This window comes from Parasteatoda tepidariorum, chromosome 9, assembly GCF_982258835.1.
Source record: "Parasteatoda tepidariorum strain Cologne lab strain chromosome 9, Ptep-v5.0, whole genome shotgun sequence".
NCBI classification, from domain to species: Eukaryota; Metazoa; Arthropoda; class Arachnida; order Araneae; family Theridiidae; genus Parasteatoda; species Parasteatoda tepidariorum.
In genome coordinates, this window is record NC_141763.1 from 76610739 (window position 1) to 76637360 (window position 26622).

The window sequence follows — 26622 nt, forward strand, 5'->3', positions numbered from 1 at the left end:
AAACGTTAAAATATATTGTTTGATAAAGATTGAGATCAGTTGTTCGCACTTTTTTCCATGTGACTTTTTATGACACAATTTTTATCTATTTTCTTGAAAACAAATTTTATTATTTGGAGCTTTTGCCTTTTAAATTTTTAAAAATTAAACCTTGAAATTTTTAAATCAAATTTAAAACTTTTCATTTTTGTCTTTCTTTTCATTAAATTTATTTTTTCTTTAGTGGTGTAATCACACATATATTTAGTCAAATCTTATTCAGTCTATGATAAAAAAAAATTTCTAAAGCTTTTTTATCTGACCCGTTGATGTATTTTATTATTTTTGAATGCATCATTAGTATAAAAAATTTTCTATATGAATTGATAATTATTAAATTTTGATAAAATTTTATTAACCTTGGTATAAATTATTTAGTATTGCCTATCTAGTATTAAATTAGATGCTTTACATTCAATGATATACAATGATGCACATAAAATATTAATTATTTTTCAGGCTTATTTTTTGTGAAATTAAGTTAAAAACTTTGTTTCATAAAGCAAAAATCTTGTTTATTTCTCATGCGTTAGTAACATTTTAATTCTTTTCTGAGTAAATACTATACCTAACTTTTTATCTTGTGCTATGCGTTTTGAATAAAAGTTCTATTTTTAAAAGTTTTATAGTTATTAAAAGTTCTATTAATCCATTCTGCTTCCACTTACGCATAAAAAATTAGTTCGTTACATGTTTGCTGTAATTTTGTACGACATCTAAACTATTATGGCATTTCGAAATTGAATCTTAATGCAGTTTATTCAAGTCCAGTAGAGTATGCTACACATCAATACATTTTTCATCTTTAGAAGTACTTTTATGAAGGATACTTCTATGTTTATAATAAAAAAAAGTTCCTGTTGTCTGTCATAAGTTAACATTAACCATAACCTTATTTTCTACTTTGCGTTTTGCAGGGCTCGTGGTTGCCTTGATATTACTGAATTTTCTGAGGAAAAATATTTAGTCCCAATTTTTATCATTTTTTTTGTGTCTACAGATTATCTCGTTTTCTAGGAATACAGATGTAGATTTTTTTAAAATAGTATTTGATTTAAAGAATCGGAAGATTTGAATTTTTTATTTCTACATTTTTTTATTTGATAATGTTGATGAAAATCAAAAAATTTGATTGAACTATGAGACCGTCCACTAATTATATGCACAATTTATACAAATATCTGTACTCCCCAAATTCATTGTTTCAACCTTTTTAAAAATAAAATCCAGTTTTATGAATTTTTTTTTTTACTGTACCAAATTTTTATTGTATAAATTCAGGGGTCACACACTTATTATTTTTAATTTATGCAGTCTTGTAGGGTTAAAATCCCCTAAATGACTTTTTTTTTTCTTTACAAAATTATTAAATATTCAGGGATCGCATTCCCCCTAAAATTCATAAAATTCCTAAAACTATGTGCAAACCCTAAAAATCTGATAAAATTTTGTTGGTGTTCCTAAAAAATTAGAGTTATAGGCTAAATATAAATAAAAAAAGCAATAATCTAAAATATAAGAATTTAACTACATTAATTAAAACTGTTTTAATTTTGCCACATGGGAATTCTGATCCTGAGAGAGGTTTTTTGATAAATAAAGCAATGCTTAATGTAAGTCACCATGAGAATACTATTATGTCTCTTAGACTAATTAAAGATACCATTCGAGGAGTGTTGAAGATCACCACAACACTATTGAGGGCAGTTAAAGAATATATTAGTAAAATGATCATAATTAATTTGTTTTTCTTTAACTTCTAATATAAATTGATGATTTGAAATCTAATAATATCACTCAATAGTTTTTCTTAATAAGGTAAGGTGAAGGGTAATAATAAAGTTTCGATTAAGAAGGTAAAAATCAAATAAAAAAGCATTCTATTTTAGAGAGGAAGGTTCTTTTTTTTAAAAATTACTATAGAATCGAAATAGAAATTTAATTTATGGTCATTTTAATTAAAGGTATGCAGATTATGTGTTCTGATTTTTCGAACTATTTTTTTAATACTTTTATTGTTTATATAAACATTGCAGAGGATGAGAAAGGGAATTGTTTACAGTATATGTAACTTTAGTTAGCAATATTTTTGTCATGATTTCCTTCAATCAGGGATGAGATTTTTCCGTTTTTTAGCGGATTTTCGCTTTTTTCACTTTTATCTCTTAAATTTCAGCTTTTTTATCAAAAATTCAGATTTTCTAAAAATTTCATTTTTTTAAATTAGTATTCTGCTTTTTCAGAAAATTCACCGATTTTCAAAAAGGAACAGAAAATTCAAACTACATAGCTACCAATCCTTTCTCATTTTTACTTATTTTACCTATTTTCTCCCCTTTACACGCAGCAGATAAGATTTTCCGAATTTTTTACCCGCCCTCCAGATGGATCCGATTTTCGTAGTTCAAACGACGCTGCTTCTGACAAGCCTTTCAGAGGTCCCAAGCCTGGAATCTGCTAATATCTCGATTCTTATTCACACGATTTTAATATCAAACATAGCTTTTCATATTTGCGTGTTGCGATTTATTTACGAGATTTAAAAATCCGATATTGAGATTCGTATTTACGTCTTTTTAAAAACCTATGTAAGGATTCGTATTGACGCAAGTTTAAAATTCAATGTGTTGATTTTCTGATGCAGTTTATAATATCAAACATTGATTTTCGTATTTATACGTGATTTTAAAATAAGGCATTGAGATTCGCATTCACGCATTCTAAAAGCTATGCATCATAATTCTTATTTATGCAATCTAAAAATTACGCATCATGATTCGTATTTACGCAATCTAAAAATTATGAATCGTGATTTGTATTTACGCGTTTTAAAAATTCTATATCCCAGTTTGTATTTTCTCATTTTCAAAATCGTATATCTAGTTTCATATTCATGTGATTTCAAAATCCATAATTGTTATTTATATTCACGCAATTTTAAGATCAACTATCGCGATTCTTGTAAGAAGTAAATTTTTTTTTTAATTAGTTACTATAAAGGTGACTGTTTTTCTAACGACGATTATTCGTATATGTAAGTGTTACAACATCAGAGAAACTGGAAGGGAATATATTCAAAACTTACATTCTGTGCTTGCAAAGAAGAAAAAAGGATTTGTCACAAGATGTTTGAAGATGGACTAACGACTAAATATAACGAACATAAAAGATACAGCAAACAAAAGCAATCACTTAAAAAGGGATTTAATTAAAAAAAAAATTTTGGGGGAAAAAGAGTTAATTAACTCATCATCAAAATTTTATTTATAATTGCTGTTATTTATGCTATAAAATGCAAAATTCTTATCAAATACGAAACAATTATCTAAACAGTTGCTGATTGTCATGTAATTTTTCAAACTAAAATAGCAATTTTTGCATAGAAAGAAAGTATTGAGGAATGTTATGGAAGGCGTAGATTGCAGAGATCAAGTGCAATAATAACTGTTAAAGATGTAGTCAAGTTTTTAGTCATGGACAACTTTATGTTGGCCTGTCAAGAGTGAAGTCATTTGACAGCCTTTCAGTAATTGCTCCAAGATGCCAAATCTATAATTGTGTTTTCAAAGAAATTCTAAATGCTTAGTGTTAATTTCTTAGAGCTTTGCAGAAAAAAATGTTTTTTGGAAAAAAATTTAATTGAAAGTTCTATTGGCAGTAGGCAAGGGGAACTGACAAAATCAAAACACCCCGATTAGAAATGCAGCATGACGACCTCCACGTGGTATTTCTCGGGTGATGCTAACAGCCATGCATTTTAATTTATTGTATGTAAAACATCCTTATTTTGTTCTAAAATGCTATGTACTTTATCACAAATGTTAATTAATATAGAAATTGATTTCAATAACGCTGATCACCAAAAAATATTTCATTTGGCGATAAAACAAATTTTTGTGTTCTTGAAAATGAAAGACTTTTTGAGGGTTATTATCTCAGATAATTTATTTTGCTAATATGTTTCTTATTTAGCTAATGTTTTGATTTTTTCACCATGTACAATCTAAATAGCTAATATACTTTTTTAAAAGCAAATAAGAACATTGATAGAATTCTTTGATGATAAAATACTATGTCTTTGATGATAATATACTATGTCTTTGTGCTAGAACATTGTGTTCATTGGCAAGCGAGCGCAGAGAGCCATGGTTCACAGCGTGAACCACATAGGATTGCGTAGCAATTCTCGGGGGTTAGCGAGCAGGGGGCGGAGCCTCCTAGTAAAATAAATAAAATTTGATGCAAATAGTGTAGAGAGTTTTAACACAATTTTCATACTTCTTTAGCTTAACTTCTCTATTTTTATAATTTATCCTTTTTCTTTCATAGGTATTTAAATTAAACAGAATAAATAATTATTATTAAAATTTGCTAATATTTTAAATTTAAAACAAAAGTAAAATCGTTATTTTTAATTTAAAAAAATTTATTCGAAAATTGAGTAAAAAATAGCATAAAAACATTCTTAGCAATAAATAAAAGGAAATATTTTTTTTCTCCAATGCCCACCTGGATAATGACATAGGTCATACAGGCACCTGAAGGGCATATTATACCCAATTATTGTACAAAAAATAATAATTGTAAAACAGTTATTAAGATTAGACACCTCTTTAACATTCTTTAACCCAAACTTATTAATATTATGCTGATGACAACCCAAACTTTTAATATTATGCTGATGACAACCCAAAAAAAAATTTATGCTGATGACAACCCAGACTTATTAATATTATGCTGATGACAACCCAAACTTATTAATTTTATGCTGATGACAACCCAAAAAAACTTTTTTATGCTGATGACAGCCCAAACTTAATTTTATGCTGATGACAACCCAAACTTTTAGTATTATGCTGATGACAACCCAAAAATAATTTTATGCTGATGACAACCCAAACTTATTAATTTTATGCTGATGACAGCCCAAACTTATTAATATTATGCTGATGACAACCCAAACTTAATTTTATGCTGATGACAACCCAAACTTAATTTTATGCTGATGACAACCCAAACTTATTAATTTTATGCTGATGACAACCCAAACTTATTAATATTATGCTGATGACAACCCAAACTTTTAATATTATGCTGTCATCAGCATAAACAACAACCCAAAAACAAAAAAAAAATTTATGCTGATGACAACCCAGACTTATTAATTTTATGCTGATGACAACCCAAACTTATTAATTTTATGCTGATGACAACCCAAACTTATTAATATTATGCTGATGACAACCCAAAAAAACTTTTTTATGCTGATGACAGCCCAAACTTAATTTTATGCTGATGACAACCCAAACTTTTAGTATTATGCTGATGACAACCCAAAAATAATTTTATGCTGATGACAACCCAAACTTATTAATTTTATGCTGATGACAGCCCAAACTTATTAATATTATGCTGATGACAACCCAAACTTAATTTTATGCTGATGACAACCCAAACTTTTAGTATTATGCTGATGACAACCCGAAAATAATTTTATGCTGATGACAACCCAAACTTATTAATTTTATGCTGATGACAACCCAGACTTATTAATATTATGCTGATGACAACCCAGACTTATTAATATTATGCTGATGACAACCCAAACTTATTAATATTATGCTGATGACAACCCAAACTTACTAATATTATGCTGATGACAACCCACTTTTATCATTATGCTGATGACTATTTTTTGTTCATATACAGCTCAAATATTAATTCATTAAATTTATTTAATGAATTAATATTTGAAAATTGAATTAATATTTGAATACGATATTGTGATTCGTATTTACACCTTTTTTAAAACCTATGTAGCGATTCTCGCAAGTTTAAAATTCAATGTCTTGATTTGCTCATGCGGTTTATAATATCAAACATTGATTTTCGTATTTATACGTGATTTTAAAATAAGGCATTGGGATTCGCATTCACGCATTCTAAAAATTATGCATCATAATTCTTATTTATGCAATCTGAAAATTACGCATCATGATTCGTATTTACGCGATCTAAAAATTATGAATATATCTATGAAGAAAAAGTAGGATATATCAAAGAAGAAAAAGTAGGATTTGTCACAAGATGTTTGAAGATGGACTAACGACTAAATGTAGAAAACATAAAAGATATAGCGAACAAAAGCAATCACTTAAAAAGAGATTTAATTTAATTTGTTTTTGGGGAAAAAGATTACTGATTATTACTGATATATTTGCTATAAATCACATTACAGTATTTATTAAAAGAAATGAAATATTAATGTATATTCTCAGTAGTTTTAATTTGCTAAACCAGGTAGTTTTTCAAGTAATAATTGTCTCTCATGTGAACAGGGGAAAAATATAATTTCCAGATTTATTTTTTCAGATGGTAATTTTTATTTTCACTAAATGTTAAGTATCAATGTAATCATTTATATAATGATAGATTAGTACACAATTGTATGTCAACACATTATTTATTACCTTAAACTGTTATTATTAAAGGGTTGCGCTTGCGTAAAATTTACTATCGTGGAAATTCAGCTTTTTTGCTTTTTGGCTAATCTCATCCCTGTTCAATTTTACCTGATATTAAATTTTGGAAACTTTTCTGTGTACTTTAATAGTACATATAAGTATCAGAGATATGAGAATTTAAATTGTGTAAAGTATATACAATTTAAGACAGTATTATTTTTGTTAATATTTAAGTTGATACAGTTTTTACATGGTATATATTTTTACTTCATAAAGATTAAATCATTTTCCGTATACTTAATCTGATAAGGATAGGAAAGAAATGAAATTGTGAATTTTTTAAATCTATATATCGCTTATAATAATTTTAAGTTTCGTAAAGTTTTAGTCAAATATTCCTTAATTTTTTATTTGGCGTTGCATTTTAATTTGCGAATTGTTTTGGATTTAATAAAGTATATTTAATTTTTCCAAGTTGGTGTTAATTTATTTTTTCTCTTGATTTATTCTCCCTTTTGCCTGTTCTTGAATTATGCACTTATTTTTTGATAAGTAATATGTTAAGTAGAAATTTCATTTTTACACTTTAGAGATTTCATACTTGACTTAATAAATTTCAGAGCTTTATTTTATGGCTTGCAATTATTGATGATATGTAGGATAAATAAGAATAATATTCTGTTACGTAATAAACTACCGTGTGATCTGTTTTTATCCTAGCAAAATCATATATTACCCCTAAAATTTACCTAAAATTTTTTGAAAAAAATTCCTAAAATTACCCTAAAATTTTAAAAAAACTTTGCTGCTACCCCTGAATATTATATTTACTGTGTTTTGTTACATAGTTATTAAAATTTTTTTGCAATGATAATTATTTATATTTTGTGCCATCACACAGGGCTTTTTCGCTAACAGTGATCCGGAAGTTTCCGGATATCGAAGGTCCATACGTTTCAAAAAATCGTTGTTCACAGAAGTTTCCGGAAATCAAATTTTCAAAGGCGGAACTTAAAAACACAGTTTATTTTATTTGTTTGTAAGGGTGGGCCAGAGAGATACCTTATAAGCTTATATTCATGATTAATATTAATTTTTTATCAGTTAATAATTATTATAATCATAAACTCAAGAAAGAAAGACATATTTGTAAATTTTAACTATTTCTCCGGGTCATCGTAGGTATGTGTAAATGGTATAGGTATGTGTAAAATTTTATATATATTTTAAGTAAACTGAGAAAAAGGAAAAAAAGGCCTTGTTTAAAATTTTTTCTACTTTTTTAATTTAAACCGTATTTTTTTTTTTTTTTTAACTTAAGAAATTTTCCGGAATTTTGACTTGGACTCACAATCACCCCTGATCACATAATTACGTTATAACCCGTATATTTACCCACCATAATTTCGATACTTATTAAAATATCACAACCAAACAATCTCCATTAGCTTTGTAGAGCGGTAAACATGTCACAACACTTTTTGCTGGAGACCGCTACTCAACAACTGATGCCAGTGCTGATGTGAAGCATCCTCACTGGTAAGACGGATCATGGGTTAGAATCCCCTTGCCGTCAGGCTAACCGTGGGAGGTTCTCGTGGTCTTCCTCTCCATGTAATACAATTTGGGTTAGTTCCATCAAAAAAGTCCTCCACGAAGGCAGATTTTTCCCAATTCTTGATCCAGGAGTTCAAAATTACAAGGCTATGTAGTTGAACATTGGTAGTCTTAAAACCAAAAATTGGCTCGGCTGTTCAACGAAGGTTATATAATAAAATAAATTTTTTTAAGTATGGATCTCCATGTCACGTGAGGTTTAACTCAAACCTTGTCTCCAAGATGGAATAAACGAAAAGTTCCATTTGATTCAAACTTGATGCAAATAAGGTTCTACGGAATTCCGCTTTTTTTTCCTTCCTGATTCTATAAAAAAGACTTGATTGACGATTTTAAATTTGCAAAATTGTGATACTTTGAAATGTGGGACCATCCTTAAATGTGCAAAAGTGATTGAAGTATCCTATATTACTCATACCTAATTAAATTTTACAATTATAGATTAAATCAAATCTCCTATAATGGATAATAGTTTTTTAAAAAATTAATATCTTCGGACAGTTTGTATAAAATGATTTGAATCAATTTATTTCATTAGCTGTATTTTTAAAATTGCAAATTGAGGGCTCGTTGACAAAAAATATGTTAAGATAATGTAAAAAGATTAAACCAAATTACAATTTTTAAGAAAATATTAAATCTTCAGTAAAGTTATTGGGTTAAAAAATAAAAATTTTTTAAATAAAAATGAAAGAGGATTTTTTTTATAGTGAATATTTTATTGAATTATATATTGCCCATTCTAATCCAAAACCTTTTCTCATCTTTCTCGAATCAACATGATTTCTATGCTCATAAAATCTTTGATTTTTTTCTGGCGATAAAACTTCGATTTTAGACTTCGTTCAGTCATTTGAAGTAACTGGTTTACCGTCTAAAAATTTTGTAGACACCCCTGTGATATTTCGCTTATTAATTTTTGACATTCGAAGAGCGAATCGCCGACATAAACGCGACGTCACAAATTTCTTTCCATTAGATCAGGGTTTCTTAACCTGTAGTTCATGGACCCCTTAGGGGTCCATGGGTCATATTTTGGGGGTACGCCGACTACTTTTAAGACGATTGGATCAATAATATTTAAATAACATTGATCTTTTTTTTCTAAAAGGTGAAAATACATACATATTTGAAACTAGGTGATTGAGATACCCCAAATTCAGTGCGGACCCTCTAATATCCCTGTCATATTTTTAACATTCTGCACAAACCGGCTTTCCATTTGCACCATCAGGGGCAACCCCCTGATTACGTCTGATTTGCTATTTTTATAATCCTCTATCAACCCCTCATTTTTTGTGAGTTGATCTTTTGCCCTTTCTTCTTAGATTTGACAGCAATCCTCCACAATATGAGGAAAAGAACATTCGCAAACCATATAAAAATTTAACATTTTTAAAAACACAAAGTAGCCTTCAAATTTTATTTCAATTGAAAGTAAAGTAAAAATAATTGATGGTTTTTACAATAATTTTTTTACAGGGGGTGGTCTGTTACTTCTTAAAAAATTTTAAAAAGGGTCCATTATACTAAAGAGGTTAAGAAACACTGCATTGGATAAAGAGGAACTGATATGTCTAGCTTTGGGATCAAACCTAGGCGATTCAAATGACCATGAACGGTCAAACTCGATTAATTGAATTTTCGATCAGTGATCTCACGAGTTGTTATTATTCGTCAATTTGCAGCAAACAATGCCTTTATTGTGTCTTCAACATCAAAATTGCCTGTTCGAGATTTTGAAAACCAGTTTTGGCAATGGCGTACATACATCTCGAAACACACCGGATAGCTTTTTTCTTGCTCGAACAGCATTTTAACAGTAAAAAAGAAGAAAAAAAAAATCGAAAATGCTGTTTTTCACTTAACAGATTTAAAAAGGCACCAACCAAAAATTTCTGCATAGAATCAATCGAAACTTTTTCACAAGCAAGACTTGCTACAGCAGCTGTTAAATTATGTAATGATTATGCAGCTTGGGAAAAAAGAAAAGAAATTACTTTGTGAACAACGCAATAGAAGTGATTTTAATTGTGAGTTCAATTAGCTTATCAGCTGCCTATTCTTTTGTGAGAAACTCGGGAAAATGTGTTTTTCATCATTCTGGACTGTCTTTAGCTATGTGTACTGGAGCAGAAAATTGTTGGAACGACCGTTTTAGGTTTCCTGAAAAAAGGCCTTATTTGTCCTAGTAAACTTGGCATCTCTTATAATTAATTTCTACCCTTTAATAACTAAAGGAAACTAAGTAAAAACTTGAATAAACTAAGGAAACTAAAAAAAATTTCCCTTCCACGAATCTCATTTGAAACCATAACGATCTTCATGTGCTATTTAGCATTATTGTTAATCACGGGATTTATATATTTTTACTGTCTGAATCAAAATGTTATTTAGGTGAGAGATGCTTTTTTCAAAGAAATAGTTTCTATGCCAAACGACAAGCATGCTGCCTGGATATATTATGTGTTCATACAATGGAAGACATTTTGTAACAAGTCTTTCAGAAAATATGTTAAGAATTGAAACACTTATTCTGTCTTCCAATTGAAAAACAACTTGAGTGCTTCATAATTATTTTATTTCTATTGCTAAGGCTATTACGCTAAAACAGAATTTCGGGAAACTGATAGAACAAAATTTTGTTTTGAAAAACATTTTTCTGCAATATGTTGCTTATGTTGCTGTTAAATAGATATCAAATACATAAAAATCTCAAGTTTGAATTTATTGTCGCTCATGTTGATTTTTCTATTGCACGGCAGTATTGATAAGAAGTTTTCCATGCAATTAGAACCTGTCGCACTGCCGCTGTCTAAATCGAAGAAAAAAAGCTGGTTAAATTACAGAAAATTTAACCAGCTTTTGATGTCTGCAAAACATTGTAATTACAAACAAACAAAAAAAAAATACTATTTAGTTGACAGCTAAATTTATACTTTTTTCTCATCCCGAATTAAGTGGAAAAGGAGACTTAAAATTTTATTTTTTGTAAAGAAAGGTAAATACAATGAAAAACAAAAAAAGAAATTAGCTGTGCATATTTGCGCAAGCGATATTAAAAATAGAAATTGAAACAATACACTGTGCGTTTTCTTTGAGTTGTAAGCTTTGTATAAATTCAAGTTTTTTTTTTTACTTAAATGGCTACTGAACTTAAACATTTTTATCATCGAAAATTAAGTAGAGAGAGATTTTAACATTTGTGGAAATTTCAACAAAGGTACTAAATTTTGAATTTTTTTTTTTTTTTACCTTATCGTAACATTGTATTTAACTAATGTGTAAAAGTGTGTAAGCAAAGAAATAATACATATTAAAAATAAAAATGTTAAAATATACACCGTGCGTTTTCTTCAAGTTGTAAACCAAGTAGTTCTAAACTTCAAGTTGTATTGTTCAAGTAATAAATTCACATTTAAAAGAAAAAAATATTTTTTTCCTTAAATGGCAGCTGAACTTATGTATTTTTTTATCATCGGAAATTAAGGAGAAAGAGATTTTTTTTTATCTTATTAAAACATTCTATTTAACAAATGCAAGTGTGTAAAGAAATAAAAATTGTATTTTAACAAGTTTCTTTAATCAAACATGTTTTTTAATTACTAATTTTTAGAAGCATTCTCGAAATCAAAAATTTTGCAAAACGCTATAAAATTGCATTGTTCTGGCAAAGAAAAGTAAACACAAAGAAAAAAAAAATAAAAACATTAGCTACGCCTATTTGCGCAAAAAATATTGAAAATAAAAATTTATAACTATACACAGTCCGTTTTCTTCGAATTGTAAACCTTGTATAAATTCAAAAACAATGGATAAGGGACTAATTTATTGAACTTTAAGTTGAATAAAAAATAGTTCTGAATGCTGTTTTATTATTATTTTTTTAAAAGATGTTTTTTTGGGTGCATTGCAGCACTGAGAAAAAAAGTATGGTTAAAATTACTAGAATATAGTAAAATTTACCGTGTTTCTGACTCAATGAGAACATCGAAAAGTTCAGCAATTCTTATTGAAACGCTTTGGTAATGATTTTGGTAAAATTAATAATATATGGTTTTATAATGAGTGATAAAATTTGGTAAATGTAAAAATTTAGTAATTTTAAATATGATATCTTAGAGCAGGGGTCCCCAACCTTTTTGTACCTAAGAGCAAATATCATAATATTGGTCGAATGGCGGGCACTATTTATTTTTTTAAGATAAATTTATTGTTGATAGACATAGGTAATAATACACACTACATGCAATGCACAAAAAATTTAATTTTAAAAATTAATTTAACTTAGGAATATAATTAGTATTAATATTCTTGCGTAAAATAAATGATTACTAAATTGCTTTTTCAAACCATACGAAGTATAAAAATTATTTATAAAATATATAAAATACAGTCAATGTGATCTTTGGCATTGCATTTCACTGGCCAGCGCTTCATAATTGGGAGAATGCGGTGAAATTCCTGCTCGCAAGCAATCGTCAAGGTGTTCATCTGTAAGTCGGAATCTATATTTTGATTTTATGATATTTATTGTCGAAAGCAGTGATTCTCACAAGTAAGTGGAACCAAAATACGACTTTATTTTATATGTTGCTCTTTTTAAGAATGAAATTCATTTCTGACAACTATATTCCAGAATTTCTCATCTGATATAATAGTTTTGAGGATAATGTCATTCTGAAGATCCAAAATTTCTATCTCCACTTCTCGCCTTACTTGAAGAAATTCTGAAATGTGTGTAGCTATTGCGGTCACGTTTATTTGGTTGGTAAAAGGATTTACAGAATATGTAATCAAATATCTCGATGATATTAAACTGTTGAAAGCGCTTTTCAAATTGATCATGCATGGAAAATGTACCAGAGACTTCATTTTCAAATGTGATATCCACAAAACTAGCTTAGCTCTGAATGAGTTTATAGCCCCTATCATTCTTGCTATATGTTTGTCCATTCCTTTCAGCTCTAAATTTTAATTATTTAATTTTTCCGTTATGAAAGACAAATCTGTTAGCCAAAGAGGATTTCTTAGATCTAAAAATATTTGATTTTTGGCTGCAAGATAATTTTTTATTTCTTCAATTAAATCTAGAAATCTATCAAGTACTTTACCTTTACTGAGCTAGCGTACTTATGTATGTATTTGCATAGCATTTTATGGGGAAATGGAAAACTGAAATATTTCATCACAAGCAGCGGACACACCTAGACGACCGAAGGGCGCCATGGTGCCCGCGGGCATATGGTTGGGGACCCCTGCCTTAGAGCATGGCATAACAACACATTAATTCGGTTAAATTTTCTTTTCAGTTTTGTGTTTTTTACTAAATGTGTGGTAATAAGAACTTTTATTTTGAAATCCAGGTAAGTTTTAACCATACGAACGGAAAAATTACCGATTTAATGCTTTAAATATCGTATATTTTAGTTTTATTAACTAGAACTCTTTGTTAAACCAGAAGTGTCATTACCGTACAGTACGGTAATTTTACCAGAATTTTTTCTCCTTGAAGTATGCAATCTTTTCTTGTAAAACTCGAAGGCTTTAATAGTTTTGTAAAAGAACAATGGACTTTTAATGCTGATCGATTGATTAAATTCATAACTTTTTTTAAAGGACTAATTCCCGATAGGAAAATCGAAAGTTTATAATCTGCAATAAAAATTATTCTATCATATCTAAATAGGTAACAATTTTGTTTCTCGTTCAACAATATAAAGCAAAATTCGTATTGTGTTAAAAATCGGTTTCAGAGAAATATTTTCTTTTAAAAGAAACTACAGAAATTAACAGTTATTTATACTAAGAAAATTAAAATTAGTTTTTAAAAGCACTTCACTGAAGTAATATCGCTTGATTTTAGAATATAATGAAAGATATTGTTGCATCTATTACTTGCGATTAACATTGCGATCGCATTGATTTAAACTTAAATTTTCTGCATAATTAAACGTGGTGTTTACGAACAGAAACTCCGGATTTCTGCATTGAGAGTTGTATTCACAAGAGAGCTGTCACCAAGATGGCGGCGTGTCGCAACTTAATCTACTCATCCAGGGCTTTAATAACATCCAGGCAAGCAAAAAACTGAATGAACCGAATGCGCTGTTAATGATCTCCGTTTATTGGATGCGGTTTCTTGAAAAGAAAAAGTCAAAAAATTAGTACATTTTCGTGGAATACTCAAAACCAGTCAACCGAATTCAAAAATTTCTACCTGCAACAAAATCTATATTTATCGTGAGTATTGTGTCGAAATTTCAAGTAAATCTGTCGAAAATCGTTCTGGATACAGAAAGTAAGGGAAATATAGTTTCGAGTAAATTGCGTTTAAAGCTTAGTGATTAATAATCCATATTAATCTATAAAATTTTTCAACTAACTATAATGCATTAAAGCCAGGTCTATAAGACACTTTATCATTTTCCACAGTCTCAAGAGCTAGTCTAGCTCTTTTTTTTACTGTTGATTTTCCCTCATGTGATGCATCTTATGTTTTTAGAGTAGTAGTCGAAATTCTGCAGTCATTTTAATTTTGAGCATATTTTTTGGCAGCTGTATTAAGTTATATGTTGTACAAAATAATTTTGAAAGGTGACCAAGTTGGTCACCTAAGACAGTTAGACATTTATTTAAAATAAAGAATATCGTAGAAAGTTTAAAACGAATTCTGATAATCTTTTCTCCAAACACTTCAGAAAGATAAATTGTCAATTTTTAGTTCCTGTAGTACTTTGTAGGCGGAAATTCGGATCATTCAAATTGTAAGCAGGATTCACGTTTACTAACCATATGGTTTCTTTTTCGCAAGTTTGTGAGATCGGAACATAATAACAATAAGTACGAATGACAATACAAAAAAATAAGTACGAAAAATTGTTTATTCAAAAAGTGCTGTATGTAGAAAAGTTCCTGTGCATTAAATAATAATTCAAAAGAATGTTTTTAGGTTACCCGATTATTCATGGCTACCCACTGATATTTTTGAATTTTTTTTATTTTCAATTATTTTAGTGAAACTGTTGTGTATATGATTTGTATGATTCCTTCTTACCTAGACGAAATATTTATTTGTATAATTTGTTTCAGATATTTTTTTCAAGTTACAAATTTCATGTACTTTTTAAAAATTAATCATTAGATTCTGAGTTTAAATTCTGTCATTGAAAATTTTAAATCAAATTAGGCTTTTCCAAATTTGGAAAATCGATATCTCAAAAAACCTTGTTATGTCAAAAAATATTTTTCCTCGGGGGTATTATATATCCATCTAATGTGAATTTGAATTTCTATGCCGAAGGGTTTCTTCTCCACAATGTAAGTTGCTCTCGTCTTACTTTTAAAAATAAAATTATCATTATAAACCGATTCTTTTTTATTTAATGCATAAATATTCTGGTCTTACTTTTAAAAATAAAATTATTATTGTAAACCAATTCTTTTCTATTTAATGCATAATTGTTCTGGTCTTATTTTTAAAAGTAAAATTATCATTATAAACCGATTCTTTTCTATTTAAAGCATAATTGTTCTTGTCTTACTTTTAAAAATAAAATTATCATTGCATACTAATTCTTTTGTATTTAATACATAATTGTTCTTGTTTTACTTTTAAAAATAAAATTATCATTATAAACGGATTCTTTTCTATTTAATACATAATTGTTCTTGTCTAACTTTTAAAAATAAAATTACCATTGTCAACCAATTCTTTTCTATTTAATGCATAATTGTTCTGGTCTTACTTTTAAAAATGAAATTATCACTGTAAGCCAATTCTTTTCTATATAATGCATGATTGTTCTTATCTTACTTTTACAAATAAAATTATTATTGTTGTATTAAGACTTATAGTCACCTATCATTACTTACATATTTAATAGTATTCTATATAATATATTCTATTTAATAGTATACATATCTAATAGTATCTATTCTTATGCTTCGTGACTCTACTTTTAAGAGTAATATTTTAGAATATATATTTTTTAGAACATATTTAATTGTAAGCTTGTTATCTCGAAAACTCGCTATCTCGAAATTTTTTTAGCGTCCCTTCAACTTTGAGATATCGAGAGTGTACTGTATATATTATTTTCTGGACTAATCCTTCATTTTAATAACCTATACTAAAGCAAACAAGGAAGGATTATTTATGAACTAAATTTAATTTTTTCGAAATCTGTAGAATAAATATATTTTTATTTTACAACAGATTAAATTCCCTTTTTTTATTGGTTGTTTGGTTCTAATGCCATTTGACACGGGCAAGCCTGTTTGGTGAAACCGAGCAAATTTAAGGCAGAGTAGGCGGTTCTTGTTTTTCAGTGGCGCCATCTATGGCCAAGAATTCGACTTCTGCCACATCATACGTCCCACCAGTTTATAAGGCGGAACCATACATACACCCATTCATTCATCCACGGATCGTAATTTTGACCTGAATCAGAGAACGATCGACCAATCCAGTACCCCCAGAGGTATTGATTTGTTATGGGAACATGGAGGACTTTGCGATTCGACAGAATTTTAACGTTCATCAGTCACCAACTACACGGTGAGTTTTCGGCCGGCGGGGTTCGAACCCACGGTCATGGGCCCAGCGTCCTACCAACCAGGCTACCCCGGCCCCGTTTTATTATATAAATATACAGTAATAAAAAAAAGATATCACCTTGAATACTTTTCTAATGATCGGATTTCACGTACTGAGTACTGCTCTTAATGATTCAAAGAATTGACTTCAAATATGTAATTAATTATGGTTAACTATTAATTAAAAAACAACAAAAGTATTTTTCATATTAACAGCTAATTGGAAGGATAGTGTTTTTACTCAGTTCCTGAATTCTTAGTTTTTGAGATAATTTCTTATGTATAAATGGAAAACATGATAACTAAAAAATTTTCGGGAATAAAAACCTTTTAAATAATTTGCAAAATTAATTACTTTAATGAATTAAAAATATCAAATAATATTTTTTAGTTAGATTGAAAGAAAACGAATCTAATTTTGTTTGTAAGTTTTTCTTATAGTTTTGATTTTTGTTCAAATAATTTTATAGTTTTTTTTTAACTTGGTTATACAAGTTAAATAATTTTTTTTCTTTCATAAACGGATATAACAGATATATTAAAAACAAATATAACAGAATAAAAATTCATTGAAAGTTACAGATATCAGACTTGTTTTCGTATTGAAAATATACTAGTCTGCAATGTTGTCTTTTAGACACGTAAGAGTTTTTTCCCTGCTTACTAAGTAAATTTGTTGAAAAACAACTTTTACAGAAATTCTTAACGCTCTCTGTATATATTTATATATACATATATTTCTATTTTGACGTGTGTAGGCTTTTTTTTCTTAATTATTTTGAATTAATGCATTGCTTATCAATATTTTTTTTTCTGTTTTACTGAAAATAATTTTTGATTTACAGATTAAAGCCATGACAAGTGAAAATTTTAGAATTAACACCTTTTAAACGATTTGCAGAATGCATTTAGTTTTGAGTATGGACGGTAAATAATATTTAGTTAGATTGTAAAAAGTTTCTTAGTTAGTTGTTTTTTTTGTTATTTTTTAACAGTTTTTATTTTTAGTTTACTTACAGAACTTAAATAGTTTTTTGGCCCACAAATATTGTTTTCAATTTAATTACACAATTGAAACATTTTCTCTGTGGTTCACAAGCATTGTTTTTAGTTTAGGTACGCAATTTTTTGTTTTTAAGCAAACAGAGAAAACACTGATTGAAAATAAAATATGTGTAATGCTTCAAACTATATTTCGCATTAAAAATATGCTAGTTTGCAATGTTATCATTTGTTGAGAACTTTTATAAAATCTTCACGCATTGATATATATATAGATTATTTTTTAAAAAAAACTTGCATTTTGCATGAAACTTGCATTGCGTGACTTTAAATAAATTCACTGAAATTAAATTCCAAATAATATTTTTAGACATTCAAATTAATTTACTAGTATATATTTTCAGTAAATGTAGATACATGGAAGTTAGTATTTTAAAAATAATGCCTGTTTAATATCTTTTTAATACGTCAGATACGCCTCGCCATTTGCCCCAGCCTTCTTTGCTTCTTACTTTACTGCAATTAATCTAACTGTTAACCGAAAATAATTTTTATTTATCTAGTTGCGAAAATAGTGCTATATGTACACAGTAAAGCTTATCTAATATACAGTTTTAAAATTACTTTTGAGTAAAAATCGAACATTTTAATGATGTTCCAGTTTGTTGTGTTCCAAAATTGTTGTTGTCCATTGTTCCAATTCATCATTAGTTCTTAATCTTCAATAATTATTAGTTGAGCAGTGGTGGCTCAAGGGCTAGAGCATTTGTCTTCCAATGATTTGAACCAGGTTCGAATCCCAGTGATGGCTGGTTGATACAAATCCCGCACCCGGCTCGCATCGACTACATTGCTGACGTAAAAATATCCTCAGTGGTAGACGGATAATGGGATAGAGTCCTCTTGCCGTCAGGCTAACCGTGGAAAGTATTCGTGGTTTTTCTCTCCGTGTAATGCAAATGCGATTTAGTTCCATCAAAAAGTCCTCCACGAAGGCAAATTTTTCCTAATACTTGATCCAAGAGTTCCCTTGTCTCCTGGATTGGGTTCAAAATTATAAGGATATGGAATTGAGCATTAGTAGCAGTAAACTGAAAATTCGGTCGGCTGTTTAATGATGGTTATAAAATATATAAAAAAAACGATGTTCAAGGAATTTTTCCACCCTGTTGCCATAATTATTGTGTTAAATTATTTCGTTTGAGTTGACAAAAATGGATCCCACGGCTCCCTGAATTGTCAATTCTTAGGCCCGTTTTAAAAATTGTCATTATATCCGCTGTATTCTACAAAATTAAAGTTTTACTTTAATTTCTAAGACATTTTATTCACTTTTCCTTCCATTATTAGCATAATTGTTTTATATTTAAAGTTTTAATGTTCGTTTGATTTTTTTATGGTAAGATAAAATTTAGTTTTTCAGTTTCACATAAACACTTCCTCTTTTTAATTAAACCTGTCCAAGTTAATTGACTTGCAATATCTTTTTCCCCGGCTATTACTTCTCCAATCTGTTACCACGTTCATAATAACTTTATTTGTTGACTTTTAATTTAGTAGTTTACTTAATATTAAGCTTCTCAACCATTTCTTAAGCTTTATTTCCTTATATAATTTAGCGAAAAACAATTTTAGTGATTTAATGTGTAAATCAGATGAGTGCGTAATTTGTTAACAGTTTTAGGTATCTTATCTTTTTTTCTTTAAACACTTTTGATCATTGGGGAGCATTGTGGAGATTCTAGTTAATGTTTTAATTTTTTTCTTTTATATTCCAAATCAAAAAGTTCACTGATATTTTAAGTTTTATTTGCAAAAAACATTCCAATCGCAGCTGAAATTTTTATAAGTGGGGATTCGAATATTTATTATATTTTTCTTTTTAGAAATTTTTTTCCAAGGCGTCTTTATTTTGAAAATGACCTATATGAATGGCCTTAGCCATGTTATAGGCCAAAGCCAGAGTTTTCTTTCATGTCACGTGATATGACGACAATGACGTCGCCTTACAGCAAAAATTCAATTTTTTTGCATTATGATATTGCAGCGAAGAAGAATAGTCTTAGTTTTGATAATTGCTTATAATTACAATTTGGCTTTGGTTTTATGAAAAGGACTCTTAAGAGCGGAAGTAGATTTTCAAAAATTTAGATAACATATAAAACTATCATTTCATTTTATATATCTACACTTCGTATATCCAAAAGGGTATAATTCAGTTAAATATTCACACTTTTGTTTAAGTTATTATTAATCTATTATTGGAATTTGATTGTTTTCTTACTATTTTTTATTTTCTCGAATATAACTAGGGATAAAAATTTCTCGTAAATACATTTCTCTTAGAATACCATTTTTATTAGAATATCATTTCGCTTTTTAAAATACTTACTGACGTACAACTCATGCGTATCAAGTCAACAATTGCTTTGAAACTACGCTGTGAGAAATTCCGGATAGAATTATGGTACAAAGGTACCGGCACCCTGAGTGTCATTACTTTTTTTTGTTGCAAAATCCATGTTAACAGTAAAATTTTACGAAACAAAAAACTTGATGTATTGGAATTTTTACAGTAATATTTATAGTAAAATTGCTGAATCATTGCTATTAAATAAATATTACTGTCAAACTTCCGTTATAAAATTTACAGTAAAAAGGAATTTTGAGGTTCAGGGTGCCAGTTTATTTTACCTTATTCCAATCTGGAATATTTTACAATATATTGTTGCACTATAAATTTATATAACTATACATTTGTTAACGAGTAAAATTAAGTTTTCCAAATTATGAAAATTGTGCAGTTTACATTTATTAATTGCTGTGCAAACCAAAAATGTATCCATCTGGATTGAGAATTAAATTTAGTTTAAAACTACTTAAATGATAAATAGTAAATTTTATGAAGATAAGGTTAGTTAGATTGAAAAAAAAAAACGAGTCTAGTTTTATTTTTAGTTAAGTTAATTTTTTTATTAGGTTATTGCTTTGACCACAGTTAAAATACTTCATGCCTTTATTTTAATTTAATACTTTCAGTTATATGAGTGAAATATGTTTTTATACATAAACAGATAGACTAAAAAAAAAAAAAAAAAAAAAAGGAAGGAAGAAACAGTATGAAAAATCAATTATTAGTATTGTTTAAGCTTAACTTTCACTTTAAGAGTCTGCACAGATATTTGACATGAGATATTGCTTTCCTGCACAGCTACTAGATTTGTTGAGAAACGGTTTTTACAGAATTCATCTTGAAGCGTATTCAAAAGTGAAAAACGAGGAAAACGTATGCAAGCTTTGAACTGGAGGAGTCTGCACAGATATTTGACCTGAGATATTGCTTTCCTGCACAGCTACTAGATTTGTTGAGAAACGGTTTTTACAGAATTCATCTTGAAGCGTATTCAAAAGTGAAAAACGAGGAAAACGTATGCAAGCTTTGAACTGGAGGAGTCTGCACAGATATTTGACATGAGATATTGCTTTCCTGCTCAGCTACTAGATTTGTTGAGAAACGGTTTTTACAGAATTCATCTTGAAGCGTATTCAAAAGTGAAAAACGAGGAAAACTTATGCAAGCTTTGAACTGGAGGAGTCTGCACAGATATTTGACATGAGATATTGCTTTCCTGCACAGCTACTAGATTTTTTGAGAAACGGTTTTTACAGAATTCATCTTGAAGCGTATTCAAAAGTGAAAAACGAGGAAAACGTATGCAAGCTTTGAACTGGAGGAGTCTGCACAGATATTTGACATGAGATATTGCTTTCCTGCACAGCTACTAGTTTTGTTGAGAAACAGTTTTTACAGAAATCTTCTTTAGGCGTATTCGAAAAACGAGGAAAACGTATGCAAGCTTTGAACTGGAGGAGTCTGCACAGATATTTGACGTGAGATATTGCTTTCCTGCACAGCTACTAGATTTGTTGAGAAACAGTTTTTACAGAATTCATCTTGAAGCGTATTCAAAAGTGAAAAACGAGGAAAACGTATGCAAGCTTTGAACTGGAGGAGTCTGCACAGATATTTGACATGAGATATTGCCTTCCTGCACAACTACTAGATTTGTTGAGAAACAGTTTTTACAGAATTCTTCTTCAGGCGTATTCAAAAGTGAAGAACGAGGAAAACGTATGCAAGCTTTGAACTGGAGGAGTCTGCACAGATATTTGACGTGAGATATTGCTTTACTGTACAGCTACTAGATTTGTTGAGAAACAGTTTTCACAGAATTCTTCTTTACGCGCATTCAAAAGTGAAAACAACGAAAAACGAACTCCAGCTCTGAGACAAGAGGTTGAGGACGGTGCAATCTAAATTAAGTCCTTATGCCATTAGTTTTAAAGCGCTTTTTATCGCTTTTAAATTATTGTAGACTGAGCAATGACATCAGAGGGCAAGTTTTTGTGAAAATTAACGAAATAAATTTTCGTACTGTATGGTAATAGCATTTCTGGTAAAAACAAACAAACCTGATTCTGGTTAATAAAAAGAATATATACTGTATTTAAATAATTCATTTGATACTTTTTCCGCTCATATAATAATGGTTCACCGGAAATTCTGGTTTTTAATTTTTAATTAATTTAATTTTACTTTATTTAAAATAAACAAATCTTCTTTAAAACAATTAAACCATAGTTTTTTATGGAAAAAGTATTTCCTTTTATGAATGACCGCTGCATCGTACACAGAACTATTATTTTAATTTGAAAATGTTTTTAATCTCTATAAGATACGAATGTTAAGAAGTTTCCTTTACTACCTCATAAATTAAATACGCAATAAAAATATTTTGTAATAGTTTTTGGAATATCTAATTATTAATATCTATTATTATTTTTCACTGGTTATTTAAAAACTACAATATTTTTATAAATATAAAAGAAAAGAAAACTCTTGTTGAGTATATTTAGGGAAATGAATAAGATATCGTGTATGTTCGATTTATCGTGTATGTTCCACCCTGTTTCATTAATAATTAATTAAAATAGTTAAATAAAACATATAAATACTTACAAAATGAATTCTATCATTTTCCTCTCTATGCATCATAAAATATTTAAATATATTAGAGTTATTTTAACATTTCATTTGACTCGAATTAAGCATATAAATATTTATTTTTTAATAGTAATTAATATACAACTTTTTATATTATAAATATTTGAACTACAAATATATAACCTACATTATTTCAGATTATGAATTCCTAAAATGTAAACTTTTAAACAACATTATTTAGTATTATAAAAATTTAAGCGATAAATATTAAACCTACATTATTTTAGATTAGAAATATTTAAACTAGGAATATTTAACTTACATTATTATAAACTTTTAAACTATAAATATTTGACATCAACCATATCGTTACTGAAATTTGAACTCTATAATTTCCTGCTCTGGTATTTATCATTAAAAACTTAAACACATTATTTAGTTATATAACATTCCATTTAAATCAAGTTAAACTTATAAATATTTTTTATTAATAAACTATAATTATTTAACCTACATTATTTTATTTCATAAATAAATTATAGATATTAAACCTACGCGATATTATTTTATAAATATTTAAGCAATAAATATCAAACCTACATTATTTTATGATAGAAATATTAAAACAATAAATTATAACAAACATTACATTGCTACAAATATTACTTACATTATTACAAACATTTAAACAGTAACTATTTGACATTAATTTATTATATTAAAATTGAAACTATAAATTCCGTCATTTACTCCTCTAGTATTCTGCTTTAAAATGTTTAAATATATCACGGAGTTACTATAATATTCCATTTAATTCAAATAACTATAAATATCTGAAATCTTCAGTTGTATATTTGGCGAGAAATCTCTCTTTTTACAACATTTCTATCGCCAAGCTGCTAGCATCCTGGCAACCTTTGAATGGAGTGAATTTTGCGGCCGGCGACATCTCTCAGTCAGTGGGAGTAAAGTATTGCGGGACAGAGATCAAGTTGGCGTGTCTTCCAGCGAATTGTCATTGATGCAGAGCCAACAGCCGCCAGAAGGGAAGTCCCTTCCTATGATTAACTCCTTCCTTAATTTATGCCGTGTCTGCCCTGTACCTACGGATGATAAGGTAGGTACACCTGTACTTCATAAATATGAGAAAAAAAATTAGGGGGCTTAGGGATTGTTAGGGGGCGTGGTAAGGGCTTAGGGGTGAGAAGACTGCGCATGGAATCTTTCTTAACACCGAGGAATTTTTCTTGAAAATTTATAAAGACTTGCTTTTTGTACTTGCATAATTGTTCAGCAGTACAGTACTAACTTGAATTATTCAGCCTAAATAATTATTAGGCTTTAAAGTAGATTGATAGAAATTAAAGTTTATACAATTTTCTCATTAAATCCTTATTTTCTAACAGTTATAATGTCCTTATACCGGTGATACCGGTAAAAGTCAAAATATTTTCAATTTATTAATAATATTTAGGTAATCAATGAAAAGGACTAATCAAATTACATTAAAGTAGAAAGTACTAAGAATAAGATAGTTAAAAAAAAGTGGATTTCTAAAAATTTACTAATTTAAAATTGTGCTAGGTACTTTGCTGACAATCAGATACTAAATCTGTGTATGTGCCCTTTAGAATGTGGCTTCATGTTTAGCTGCATAGCATTAACTTGAAAATCATTTAGTCAAACAAATAAATTTGCTTTGTGAAAAGTATTGCTCTCTGAAGTTTTAGCAATAATAATTATTAGTCTTAAATTGAATCATAACTTTTCCGTTTAATCCTAATTTTTTTCTTTACTATTGGACACTTATCAAAAACTGGTTGTGATGGTGTTATCTTAACCTAATTTTGATTTAGACTTTGCTACTTATAAAAAAATATTAATAATATTTTTGCTTAAAAAAAATTCTGGCTATAGTACTTTTTTTCTATCGAAATTTAGGAGATCAGATTATATCAAGCTCTTGACGCAGAATTTTTGTTAAATTTATTTTTCATATTTTTGCATTAATCTAGGCTAAAATGAATATTATATTTAGCACTTTAATAATTTATGGTTCTGAAATAAATATAAAACATCGGCATCTTTTCTGCGTTAAAGGTAACATCTTTCATGCACGACTTACTTCCAAACGATAATTTTTCAAATTTGCACTTATTCGCATATATATATATATATATATATATATATATATATATATATATATATATATATATATATATATATATATATATATATATATATATATATATATATATATATATATATATATATATATATATATATATATATATATATATATATATATATATATATATATATATATATATATATATATATATATATATATATATATATATATATATATATATATGTAAAGTTTAACTGTTTTAGCGTTCTCCCGTTAAACTGTTCTAAGAGCTTGACTTCGCGCGCAGGTCGTTTGGCTATCAAAGCGGTGGTGCTATCCCGTCTGCAGAGGATCAAAATTGTGATGGCATGTTTTCCAAAATGTCGTTAATAGCCCATTGTGCAGATTTAGTGCGACGTAAATAAACAACAGCTGCAAAACTACAACCACTATTTCATGCTCAAGAAAATTATAATTTGTTATAAAAACATTTCATGAAAACTTAAGAAAATGCTTTTAAAGAAATGCATTGAAGAATTAATTTAAAGTTAGTTAAATAAGTTTAAAGTATTTAATCTATTTTTTTGTTACACTAATTAATAGCACTGTTTAGATCTTGAAATACAACACTAGATTACTTTGTTTTAAACTCTTTCACACTGTAAAATATAACGTATTAAGTGCTGTAATATTATCAAGTTATCGTCCAATTGAAAGTTTTAAAATTAGTTTATATTTTTTTTTGATTATTGGGAAACTAAGTAAAATTTTTTTTGTCGAATTGCAATGCCTCTGTCAGCAGCATGGCAATTTTTGGGAGGAACTTTATGGTATTTATAGAAAGATTTTGCAATTGCTTATGTTAATTTCTCTCACTAGAAAAACTCTAAATTTACTTTAAAGTTTTTATTGTGAATTGAATTTTAACTTAATTGTTTTCAAAATTTATATTTAGGGCTGCGTCGCCTTATAATATCCGGAGATATCAACTTGCGCCGCTTTCTGGACAAGTTTTGTCCACTGGTAGTTTTCATGTAGGATTCTTGGTTTAGTAAAATTTGAATTAAGTTATTTTCCAACAACTACACGTAAATGTTGATCATGTTTTCATGAAATTTCATTTTTTCCCATTTATTCTTGAGGTACGTTAGAAAGTTTTGACAAAATTAACTGAAATTCAGAAAACTTCAGTTTTTTGTCCTTAGCTATTCTAGAAATAAACACATTTTGTTCAGCTAAAAAATTCATTTTTAACAATTCTTAGGCAATGAATTAATTAGTGATTTTTTTAAACAAAAGTGTTAATAAATGATTATCCGTACATAAGTATTTTTCATTGAAGAATTTATTCAGCAATAAAACGAAAAGTTAATTCTTAATATTGCTTTAAAAATTTAATTTGTTACTTTTTATTTATTTAACTCGATATGGTATCTGTGATTTTATTCCTTGAACTAAAGTTCAATAAGTTCTCCTTTGGTAGTAAGATTACAGATCGGATTCGAATCGACGGTTGAGAAACAATGCTCTAGCTTTAGAGTAGAAACTCATTATATATTTTTATTTACTTGTATGTTTATATGTTATCAATTTTATAAAAAATGATAATATATAAACATATACTACAGCAATGATGCAAGCAAATATAAATTTTTGTCGAGAAAATGTTAATTTGTTAGTATCTTTTTAAAAGTTTATTTCGCTGTATGTAATCATCGTTTGCTATATTTAATAAGGAAGCCTTTTTTATACTAGGAGGAATTTTT

General features: G+C 28.2%; 1 protein-coding gene across 1 annotated transcript in view; it reads left to right on the plus strand.

The window, feature by feature from the left end:
• Positions 1-12643: 12643 nt before the first annotated feature.
• Positions 12644-26622, plus strand: part of LOC107437477 (uncharacterized) — a 258907-nt gene continuing 244928 nt past the window's right edge. Inside the window, exons 1-2 of the mRNA XM_043045034.3 lie at positions 12644-12678; positions 23572-23842. Coding sequence (XP_042900968.3) covers positions 12644-12678; positions 23572-23842 — 306 coding nt within the window. The remainder of the gene's footprint in view (positions 12679-23571; positions 23843-26622) is intronic.